Here is a 12,405-nt window from a genome sequence, read left to right as displayed (position 1 = left end):
AACTGCCTCAGTTTCCTGTTGGTTGAGGTGTATTGAAGATAGTTTTCTAGGACTCAAGTAAAATTGTTTCTCCTTTGAGAAGAAACCTAGTGCATCGTTGGTATGTAGAAGGAAAGTGGAGCACCCACATGCATCATTACAATCATGAGAATGTACTAATTCTATAAAGGATAGGATTGAACCTGGGCTTTGAGGCAGTCACTCTATCTATTATGCTATCACATCACCTATTAGACATTTCAAAGGATATGACTATTTTGAAGTCAATGAGAGGAATGGCACAATGATTTTGGAATCTTTTGAAACTTGCTTAATCATTTCCTTCTAATTTCCTGCAAGGAAATATCCTTGCAGATCCCTGCATGGAAAACAGAAATAAAATTTCAAAATGCTGCAGGGCCTTTCTTTACTTGCATGTGAGATTGCTGGAAGGAAAAATCTTTGGTTGGTTGGCTGGGTTCTCTGATCTCAACAGTTCGCTGCCCCCGTGCCTGAATTTCTCTGAGGTATAATCAACAATGACTTGATTTCAGATGTGTTCAAGTTTATTGTCATCTGACTGTACATATAGACAACCTAATGAATCAACACGCTTTTGGCCCATGTGCACCCAGAAAACACATCACACACAACATATAAACCAAAATATTACCATAAGTAAGTTAATAAAATATAATTCAAAGTTTTAGATCATATGCATGGAAGATGAAACAGGAGATATGAAATGGTCACAATGCAAGATTATTTGGTAGTTGTTGTTAACTTCTGTAATGTGCAGCAACTTTACCAACTTTGGTGAATTGTTTTTTAATATTGCAAATCTGATAAGAGAGAACATAACAGCAGTGCTTCGAGAAGATATTCTTGAGGGATCAACAAATGAGGTCATTTGGGTAGAAATTAGAAGGAAATGGACACTGGTAGAGCTATATTCTGGATCTCCCAATAATTAGTGGGAACTTGAGCAGAAATTGCACAAAGCTCTGCTAATAGAAGACTTCAAGTTTCATAGTGTCAGCTGGGCTATCCAGAATGCAAAGGACTTGGGGCAGAATTTATGTGGTGCATCCAAGACAGTTTCCTCACATGATTTATAGAAGAACCTACTTGGGAAGGAAGAATACTGGACCTGGAGGGCCAAGTAACTGAAGTGGCAGTCAGTGACTCCTTTTGGTGTTAGTGATCACAATTCTATTAGTTTTTTAAATAGTTATGGAAAGAGATAGAACAAGTTAAAGTCCTGAACTGGAGTAGGGTCAACTTTGAGGGCATTTGGTAGGATCTTGCTGGGATTGACTGAAGGCAAAGGAATAGTTGACAAGCTGAAGTCTTTTAGCAAGGTCAGGTCAAGAGTCTAGGTGCAGCATTTTCTTGTTAGGATGAAGGATAGACATACTAATTTGAGAGAACCTTGGATGATAATAGATATGGAGGCTCTGGTAAAGTAAAAGGAGGAAATTCAGGCAGCTGGGTACAAATCGAGATGCAGCTCCGTAGAGATCGTGTTCGCGAACTGCAGTTGCAGATCAATGACCTTCGGCTTGTTAGGGAAAGTGAAGCGGTGATAGACAGGAGGTACAGGGAGGTAACCACCCCAAGGCTGCAGGACACAGATAAATGGGTGACTGTTAGGAAAGGGAAGAGAGAACATCATCAGATAGTGGAGAGCACCCCTGTGGCCGTCCCCCTCAACAATAAGAACTCTATTTTGAGTACTGTTGGTGAGTGGGGGAGACGACCAATCTGGGGGAAGCAATAGTGGCCATATCTCTGGCACTGAGTCTGGCTCTGTGGCTCAGAAGGGTAGGGAACAGAAGAGTATGGCAGCAGTAATAGGGGACTCTGTAGTCAGGGGTACAGATAGGTGATTCTGTGGACACGAAAAAGAAACATTGATGGTACTTTGCCTCCCAGGTGCCATGGTTTGCAATGTTTCTGGACGCGCCCACAATATCCTGAAAAGGGAGGGTGAGCAGCCAGAAGTCATGGTACATATTGGTACCAATGACATAGGCAGAATAAGGGAGAAGGTCCTGAAAAAAAAATACAGGGGGTTACGAAGGAAGCTGAGATACAGGACCTCAAAGGTAGTAATCTCGGGATAGCTGCCTGTGCCACGCAACAGCGAGGATAGGAATAGAATAAGGTGCCAAATAAATGAATGGCTTAAGAATTGGAGTAGGGGGAAGGGATTCAGATTTCTGGATAATTTGGACCTCTTCTGGGGCAGGTGAGACCTGTACAAAAGGGACGGGCTGCAGTTGAATCCAATATTCTTGAGGGCAGATTTACTAGAGTTGTTGGGAGTGATTTAATTGAATATGGCAGGGGGATGGGAACCAGTATGATCAAGCTGAGGATGGGTTAGCAGGTTTACAAGTAGATGATGGGTGTAACATGAATGTAAGGAGGGACAAGCCAATGAATGGGTACAAATACAGACAGAGCAAAGAGTTAAATTGTGCCACAGTAGTAAAATTCAAAGTGGCAAACAATGCAGGACGGAAGGTATTGTATTTAAATGTGCATAGCATTTGGAATAAAGTGGATGAACTCGTGACAAAATTAGAGATTGGTTGGTATGATGTTGTGGGCATCACTGAGTCATGGCTGAAAGAAGGCCATTAGTTGGAAGCTTAGCATCAAAGAATATACTTTGTATCGAAAGGACAGGCAGGAAGGCATAGGCGGTGGTGTGGCTCTGTTGGTAGGAGATGGACCTACATCTTGAGAAAGAGGTGACATATGGCCAGAGAATGTTGAATCTTTGTGGGTGGAGTTGAGAAACTGCAAGGATAAAAAAAAACATTTGGGAATCATATATAGGCCTCCAAATAGTAGCCAAGATGTGGGGTTGAGATTGCAAAGGGAACTGGAAGAGGCATGTAATAAGGATAATGATGCAGTTGTAATGGGGGACTTCAGTATGCAAGGGGATTGGGAAAATCAGGTTGGTGTCGGATCACAAGAGAGGAAATTTGTTGAATGCCTACAAGATAGCTTTTTAGAGCAGCTTGTGCTTGAGCCTACTCAAGGAAAGGCTGTCTTAGATTGGGTATTGTGTAATACAGTGATCATGATACGATTAAATTCATACTGCAATTTGAGAGGGAAAAGCATAAGTCAGATGTATCAGTATCACAATGGATTAAAGGGAATTAAGAGACATGAGAGCGGAGCTTACCTTGGTGGATTGGAGGAGGATACTAGAGAGAATGATGGCAGAACACAGATGGCTGACGCTTCTGGGAAGAATGGTATACAGGGCACAGGATAGATAAGTCCCACGGAGGAAGAAGTTCTCAAATGGCAGGGGTAGGCAACCATGGCAGACAAGGGGAGTTAAGGACTGCATAAAAGCCAAGGAAAGGGCATATAAGGTAGCAAAATTGAGTGGGATGTTGGATGATTGGGAAGCTTTTAAAATCCAATAAAAGGCTAATAAAAAGCTATAAGGAAGGAAAAGATGAAATATGAGGGCAGACTAGCCAATAATATAAAGCAAGATACCAAAAGTTCTTTCAATTTTACGAAGAGTAAAAGGGAGGTGAGAGTTGATATTGGACCACTGGAAAATGATGCTGGTGAGGTACTAATGGGAGGCAAAGAAATTGCAGATGAACTTAATGGGTACAGTACTTTGCATCTCTCTTCAACGTGAATGACACTAGCAGTGTGCCAGAGGTCTGTGAGTGTCAGGGAGGAGGGGTGAGTGCCATTGCTATTACAAAAGGAAAAAGTGCTTGGCAAACTCAAAGGTCTTGAGGTGGATAAGTCACCTGGACCAGATGAAGTGCATCCCAGAGTCCTGAGAGAGGTTTCTGAAGAGATAACGGATACATTGGTCACTATCTTTAAAGAATCAATTGATTTTGGCATGATTCCAGAGGACTGGAAGATGACAAATGTCACTCCACTCTTTAAGAAGAGAGGAAGGCCAGTTCGCCTAACCTCAGAGGTTGGGAAAGTGTTGGAGTCGATTATTAAGGATGAGGTTTTGAGGCACTTGGAGACTAATGATAAAATAAGTCAAAGTCGTCATGGTGTCTGTAAAGGGAAATCTTGCCTGATAGATCTGTTAGATTTCTTCGGGGAAGTAACAAGCAGGGTGGATAAAGGATGTAATTTACCTGATAACATTTGATAAGGTGCCACACATGAGGCTGCTTTTAACACATTTAAATCCTATGGCTTTACAGGAGAGATACTGGCATGGATAGCAGAATGGCTGACAGGCAGGAGGCGGTGAGTGGGGATAAAAGGGGCCTTTTCTTGTTGGCTGCCTGTGACTAGTGGTGCTCCTCAGAGGTCGGTATTGGGACCACTACTTTTCACATTATTTGTCAATGATTTGGATAATGGAATTGATGGCTTTGTGGCAAAGATTACAGATGATATGAAGATAAGTGGAGGGGTAGGTAGTGCTGAGGAAGCAACATGATTGCAGTAGGACTTAGACAAATTGGAAGAATGGGCAAAAAAGTGGCAGATGGAATGCAGTGTTGGAAAATGTATGATAATGCATTTTGGTAAAAGGAATAATATTGCAGACTATTATCTAACAGAGAAGGTTCAATCATCAGAGGTGCAGAGGAACTACGAGTCCTCATACAAGACTTCCAAAAGGTTAATTTACGGTTTGAGTCTGTGGCAAATGTTGACATTTATTTCAAGCAGCCTTTATAAGAGACTTGTCAGACTGCACTTCGAGTATCGTCAACAGTTTTGGGCCCCATATCTCAGAAAAGATGTGTTATCATTGGAAAGAGTCTAGAGGAGGTTCATGAGGATGATTCTGGGAATGAATGGGTTGCCATATGAGGAGCGTTTGGCAACTTTGAGCCTGTACTCATTGGGATTTTGAAGAATGCAGGGGGATATCATTGAATATTACTGAATGTTGAAAGCACTAGATAGGGTGGATGTGGAGAGGATGTTTCCTATGGTTGGGATATCTAGAACGAGAGGGAACAGCCTCAAAGTTGGGGTGTGACCTTTTAGCACAGAGGTAAGGAGGATTTTTTTTTTGAGCCAGAGAGTAGTAATGTTCTGCCACAGACTGTGGTGGAGGCCGTCCATGAGTATACTTAAGGTGGAAGTTGATTGTTTCCTGATTGATCAGGGCATCAAAGGATATGGTGAGAAGGCAGGTGTATGGGGTTGAGTGGGATCCGGGATTAGCCATTGTAGAATGGCGGAGCAGACTCAGTGGGCTGAATTGCCTAATTGTGCTCCCATGTCTTGTGGTCTTAAATGAGCCCCTTAAAAAGTTTGAGAGCAGACTTAAGAGGGAAATCAGGAGGGAAAGAAGAGATTATGAGGTAGATTTGAGAGGCAGAGCTAAAGATATTGACAAGAGATTCTTCTGTTACATTAATCATAAAAGACTGACCAGGGAGAGACTAGATCCTCTTAAAGGCTATAAGGACTGCCCATGTGTGGAGCTACAGGAGATGGCTGAGATTTTTATTGTCTATTTCTCCTCCATGTCTACTGTGGAGACTATCACAGATTCCGAAGAAATGAGGCTAATAAGTAGTGATGTCTTGGATATTGCGAGTAAAGATACCTTTGTGGTGAAATGCATTCAGGTGGGCAAGCCCTGAGGGTTTGACCAAGTGCCATAGTGGACCTTATGAGAAGCCAGAAGGGAAATTGTGAAGGCCTTTGACGAGGTAATTCCTTTGCAGTTGGTTGCCATGAGTGAAATTCTAGATTTTAGACTGGAGTATGGCTCCAGTCTATTCTGTTATTCAGGGAAGATATCAGGGACTATGGTGGGCATATCCAGAGCTAAAGGGCACAGCCTTAAAATTGAGGGGCGCCCTTTTAGAATGGAGATAAGGAGGAATTTTTTTTAGCCAGAGAATGGTGAATCTGTGGAATTCTCTGCCACAGACTGTGGTGGAGGCCATGTTTGTGGGTATATTTAAGTCGGAAGTTGATAGTTTCCTGATTGGTTAGGGCATCAGAGAATATGGGGCAGGTATATGGGGTTGAGTGGGATCCAGGATCAGCTATAATGGAATGGTGGAGCAGACTCGATGGGCTGAATGGCCTAATTCTGCTCCTTTGATTATGATCTGATGGACGGGCCAGGGAACAACAGGCCTGTGAGCTTGACTTCAGTTGTAGGAAAGTTACTTGCAACACTATGTACGTCTGTACTTGTATATACTCGCTAAACTTGCATCTCTACTTAGAGCTAATACTCTCTAATCCGGACAGTATCCTGGTGAACTTATTCTGCACTTTCTCCAAAGACTTCACATCCTTCCTCTAATGGGGTGTAACTGCCACCTGTGTAGCCACTTTCAGGGAGTTATGAACTTGGACCTTGAGATCCCTCTGCTCATCAACTCTGTTAAGAGTCCTGCCATTTACTGTTTATTTTCCCCTTACATTTGACCTCACAAAGTGTAACATGCTACAATTGCTCAGATTAAACTCCATTTGACATTTCTCCATCTGTGTGACTGATCCATATCTTGCTGTGCTGTTGGACAACCTTCTTTACTATCTACAAGTACACTAATAAACTTGTTAATCAACCTATCCACCTTTTCATCCAAGTCATCTATGTATATATCATAAATAAGAGGTTCCAGTACTTATCCTTAAAGAATGCCACTGGTCACAGATCTCCAGCCAGAATAACATCCTGTAACCATTCCCCTCTGTCTTCTGTGGCCAAGCCAATTTTGGATCCAATCCACCAAGTGACCTTGTAACCTAACCTTTTGTGAGTAGATGGAAGTTTTATTTATTCACAGAAGTATTAAGACAGATAACTTTCATTTTAAAAAATGGAATGGAGCCTCGTGGACATGTTCTGTACACTAAGACTGTAGTGCAATTATTACATATAGTTTGAAAACATGCATCGGGGCAGTTGGAGAGGATCATCAATTGGTGGAACTTGCACTTCTGATTTTGAAGTAGTGACTCTGGAAGTCTGAAATAATGGTTACAATGGCCTTGAAGTCAAACAACATGTTCTATGTCAAGGCTCTTAACAGAGGAGTGATAGTGATAAATATATGTGAAAAATTGCTCTCGGAAAGAGCTGAGGAAAGAGGAGGGACAATTGATTATAATACTTCTATAACATGTCTGTTAACTGGAACACGTTTGATTTAAATTTAGCAGGACAGTTTTACAGTTGAGGGGGAGGATCTGAAACATGACTTTGAGCGCTTACAACTGGCAATGGAGATGGTAGGATTCCTTCCTAAAACCCGGAATCGGTGAGTTGATTATCCAGAAGTATGTATTGTGATCATGTATTGTTGAGGCAGATGCTATAGCATTAACTAATAATAGAAATCATGTAAAATTGTGGTTTTGGCTCTGAAATTTATATGCTGAAAGGTGCAATGTTACTTTGGTTAATTTTCAATCTTCATTCAGATTTGGTGTAAATATAGTGGTATGGAATTAAAGTACTGTAGTAAAATTTTGTGAAGCAGTTTGGAATGTATGATACCAGGGCCATGACTGCCATAGGGACTTATTTTCCTTTTCCATACTAAGACTAAGCAGTGGATAAGCAAAGGAACATGCTTATCCATTAATACTAATAATAAGCAAACAAACTTGATGAAGACGTGTCGGTGCACATCGGCAACTCTCTGCGGGCTGCAGGAATTTGTACCAGTTTTCCTCTTAAATATACTCCTTTTGAACTATTTTTGCTGCAATCTGCAGCATGTAAATTTCGTCTTAACAATGGACTACAAAATTACATCAATGATCTTCAGATCTCGCATTCAGTGGTTAAATGTGGAGCAGTTAAGCGTGGCTCCTTTAAGGGTCAATACTAAGGCCAAGGCCGAAAACGTGGCAGGAAAGGTGGGATTCAAACCAGGCTGAGGCGTAGAGGGATGAGGCCTCTTCTGCCTACCATCTTGTTGGCGAATGTACAGTCACTTGAAAACAAGATTGACGATCTTGGAGCAAGGTTGCTGTATCAGAGGCAGATGAGGCAGATTGCAATCATTGAGACTTGTTGGCAGTGGAGATGCCAGATGTAGCTATCCAACCAGATGGTTTTACTATTTTCAGAATGGATGGAACCTCAAATTCTGGTAAGGAAAGAGGTGGTGGCGTGTGCTTTTTAGTCCATTCTTGTTGGTGCATTAGCATTGAGGCTATGTTGACTTCTTGTTCCCCTGACTTAGAATAACGAAAAATTAAATGCAGACTATTTTATTTGCCTCGGGAGTTCTTATCTGTGATCCTGACCACAGTGCTGTTTGTGAACAAGAAACGGCCCATTCCTACGCATTTCATTTCGAATTATAGTCGTCAACTTTAACCAGGCCTATTATCATCAGCATGTAACCTGTTGTACCAGAGGTCCTAATACACCAGACCATTGCTACACTACGACAAGTAATACCTATCGTTCCTTTCCAAGACCGCATTTTGGCAAGTCAGATCATTTGGCTGAACTCCTGCTACCTGCATACAGACAAAGCCTAAAGAACAAGGCCCCAGAGGTCAAGACAACTAAGAGGTGGTTGTGGGAGGTTGAGGAACAGTTACAGGATTGCCTTGAGTCAGTGGACTGGCCGTGTTCAAGAACCCATCTGAGAGCCTGAGTGACCACACCAGGGTCATTACAGACTTTAAAACAGCTGTAGATGAGTGTGTCCCCACAATATCATTCAGGGTTTTCCCCAATCGGAAGTCCTGCGTGAACAATGAGATCCGGAATCTGGGTGAAAGGCAGATCAGAGGCATTTAAGTCTGGAGATCAAGATTACTACAAGAGGCACAGGTATCTGGAAAGCCTTCTCTTGGGTAGAGAAGATTCCGGACTAGATTGGAATCAAGGAGGGATGCACAACAGCTGTGGCAGTGTTTGAATGCCATCACCTCCTACAAAGTTAAATCTTGTGACATAGGGGACAACAGAGCTTCGCTTCCAGATGAGCTCAATGCCTTCTATGCTTGCTTTGACCACCAGAATAAGGAGGAACCATTGCACACCCCCATGTCTCCCTATGATCCTTTGGTCTCAGTATCTGAAGATGACATGCAGGCTGACTTCAAGAGAGTAAATCCAAGGAAAGCATCCAGTCCGGATGGAATACCTGGCTGAGTACTGAAGACCTGTGCTGAGCAACTGGCTGGTGTGTTCATGGATATCTTCAACCTCTCGCTCTGGCAGTGGGTGGTACCCACCTGCTTCAAGCAGGCTTCAATTGTACTGGTGCGCAAGAAGAGTATGGTAATCCGTCCAGATGACTATCGGCCTGTGGCACTTACATTCACAGGCTTGAAGTGTTTTGAGAGGCTGGTGTTGACGTATATCAGCTACTGTCTGAATGGTGACTTGGGTTTGCTCCAATTCTGAAGCACTTGCTATTGACTTGCTGTTATTTCATTGGCTCTTCACACAGCCCTTGGAACATCTGGACAGCAAAGATGCATATATCAGGATGTACTTTTTTGATTACAGCTTTGCATTTAACACCAAAACTAATCAGTAAATTGAAGACATGGGTTTTAATACCCGCTTGTGCATTTGGATCTTGGATTTCTGCACTTGCAGATCTTAATCAGTTCAGATTGGCAAAAACACTTCCACAATCTCCATCAGCTCAGGAGCACCACAGGGATGCGTACTTAGCTCCCGGCTCTACTTGCTTTACACCTGTGACTGTGTGGCAAAGTACAGCTCCAACACCATATACAAGTTTGCTGACGACACCAGTGTTGTGGGCCATATCAAAGGTGGTGATCAATCAGTGTACAGGAAGGAAGTTTGTTACATGCTCAAGGAGATCTGTTTTTTTTTGTGAGAATGATGTAATGGTCTTTTGGAGGTCACCTGATATGACCTTCCCGCCGATGTGAGGTCACGTGATGACATGTGCCCCGTGACTATATAAGGGTCGACTCAGGTGACGCAGTAGGGTTATTGAGTTTGTAGATTTCCAGGTAGAACGTGTTGTGCCTCCGTTTCTGTTGCGTGTTTGCTTTTGTGACATAGTTTCATTTTTAAAACGGAAGGTGCGTTCTCTCACAAGGTATTGTATTTGGACTGGAAATTTGTGGCTGGAAGTGCCAATTTACTCAATTCCGACAGTTTTTGAAGGGAGAGTGAAGAATTCATCGAAGCGAAGGATAGAGAGAAGTCGGCATCGTTTGGCAGTTTAATAAAGAATCGACCTTATTGAGTCTTCGTTGGAGAGAACCTGCATTGAGATAACTCTTGCAATAGGGCAATGAGTTCATGCAAAAAGTCAGTCTCAGTCAGTCTCTCCCCCCATCTCTCCCCCCATCTCTCCCCCCATCTCTCCCCCCATCTCTCCCCCCCCTCTCCCCCCTCTCTCCCCCCTCTCCCCCCCCCTCTCCCCCCCTCTCCCCCCCTCCCCCCCCTCCCCCCCTCCCCCCCCTCCCCCCCTCCCCCCCCTCCCCCCCTCCCCCCCCTCTCTCCCCCCTCTCCCCCCCTCTCCCCCCCTCTCCCCCCCTCTCCCCCCCTCTCCCCCCTCTCCCCCCTCTCCCCCCTCTCCCCCCTCTCCCCCCTCTCCCCCCTCCCCCCCTCCCCCCCTCCCCCCTCCTCCCCCCCTCCCCCTCTCCCCCCCCTTCCCCCCCCTCTCTCCCCCCCTCTCTCCCCCCCTCTCTCCCCCCCCTCTCTCCCCCCCTCCTCTCTCTCCTCTCTCTCCTCTCTCTCCTCTCTCTCCTCTCTCTCCTCTCTCTCCTCTCTCTCCTCTCTCTCTCCTCTCTCTCTCTCGTCAGTTGATTTAAACTGTTTATTTTCGGCATCGGGAATCCTGTGGACAGAACCAGCAGTAAAGTTGCGTCTGTGAAGAAATCTTTCTCCAGAGAAGTCTCTCCCAATTGAATGTGTAAAGCTGTTGGATTTTTGAAGTTATCCCTTTAAGAACTGTTTCCGCATTTAACGCTTTAAGAACCAGAGCCGAGTGGAGTTGATGAACGGCTGCGTACCTGTTAACCTCCGGTTAAAGTTTTCCTTTGTTTGTTTTTTTCCCTTAGCGTTTATATGTGTTTAATAAATGTTTGGTTGTTTTTATAAAACCTGTCTCGATTAATATTCATTGTTGCCGGTTACGTAACATAATTTGTGGGGGCTCGTCCAGGAAATATTCTGATTTTTTGAGTTTAAGTGCTGGTAATTGCCATTTTGATTTGGAAAAGGGAATACCTGATTTTTTTTTTTTTTGGTTTGATTGGTGTGTGGTTGTATTCGGCAACAATGAATATTGACGAGTTTTTGAAGACGGCTGACTTGAGATTCTTAGAGAATGCAAGAAAACCTGTGGTATTGGAGGTTGCTAAGAGTTTGGATATTAAAGGGATTACGAGAAATTCCACCAAGGCTTTCATACAAAGAAAAATTGCTGAACATTATATTAACTTGGAATATTTTGAGGAGGAGGTGTTAGAGAAGGTTCCAATGAGTAATCTGGAAATGCAGTTGCATCTTGAACAGTTAAAATTTGGAAGATTTAAAGTGGAAATGAGAGAAAGAGAAGCTGAAAACCAGAGGAAATTTGAGCTGGAGATGGAGAAAATAAGATCTGGGAATCAGTCTTCTGGCTCTACTAAACAATTTATTGCTAGTTGTGAGGTTGTTTTGGCTCCTCCATTTACTGAAGCTGATGTGGATGCATATTTCCAGCATTTCGAAACAGTTGCTCTGAGTTTAAAGTGGCCGGAGGACCAATGGCCAGTGATGTTACAAAGTGTAATTAAAGGCAAGGCACAACAAGGTTATACAGTTTTAAATGCTGAACAAGCACTGGATTATGATATTGTTAAAGAGAATATATTAAAGGCATACAAGATGGTTCCGGAAGCTTATAGAGAAAGATTTAGAAGTTTGAAGAAATCGGTGGAAAAAACTTATGTGGAATTTGCCTATGAGAAATCTGGATGTTTTGAGAGATGGGTTTCCTCTAAAAAGTGAATGGGGAGTATAATAAATTAAAAGAGCTGATTTTGCAGGAGGAATTTAAAAGAAGCATTCCTGTTGAAGTGAGAACATACTTAAATGAACGGGACACTGCTACATTGCAGGAGATTGCTAAATTGGCTGATGAGTATGTTTTAATTCACAAGAATAAATTTTCTCCAGGTAAAACTTTTAAAAAGAAAACTAGCACGGAGAGTCAAGGTAAATCAGACATTAAATCTGAAGTTAGTGAGAAAAGTAAGGATGAAGGGAGACATGTGAAGGAAAGATATTTTGGTATTATTTGTAATTATTGTAAGAAACCTGGACATGTAGTGGCTAATTGCTTCCGATTGAAACGGAAAGAGAAAGAAGTGGCCCCAGATGCTTGTATTGGAAAACCTGTAAAACCACAGGGTTTAGAAAATATTACTGAATATGTGTCAGAGTCTGACCAAGTTAAGAAGGGATATGAGGCT

At 42.9% G+C, this 12,405-nt stretch overlaps 1 protein-coding gene across 9 annotated transcripts in view; it reads left to right on the top strand.

Moving 5' to 3' along the window:
* Positions 1–12,405, top strand: part of myo9aa (myosin IXAa) — a 359,701-nt gene that overhangs the window by 158,112 nt on the left and 189,184 nt on the right. For 8 of the 9 annotated variants that reach the window (XM_072282124.1, XM_072282123.1, XM_072282125.1 and 5 more), the window contains one exon: positions 7,147–7,247. In XM_072282124.1, coding sequence (XP_072138225.1) covers positions 7,147–7,247 — 101 coding nt within the window. The remainder of the gene's footprint in view (positions 1–7,146; positions 7,248–12,405) is intronic. The other variant, XM_072282122.1, reaches the window with a different exon arrangement.

Source organism: Mobula birostris, chromosome 18, assembly GCF_030028105.1.
Source record: "Mobula birostris isolate sMobBir1 chromosome 18, sMobBir1.hap1, whole genome shotgun sequence".
Lineage (NCBI taxonomy): Eukaryota > Metazoa > Chordata > Chondrichthyes > Myliobatiformes > Myliobatidae > Mobula > Mobula birostris.
The sequence above is the reverse complement of the archived record's forward strand: the minus strand, read 5'-3'. Positions and strand labels throughout refer to the sequence as shown.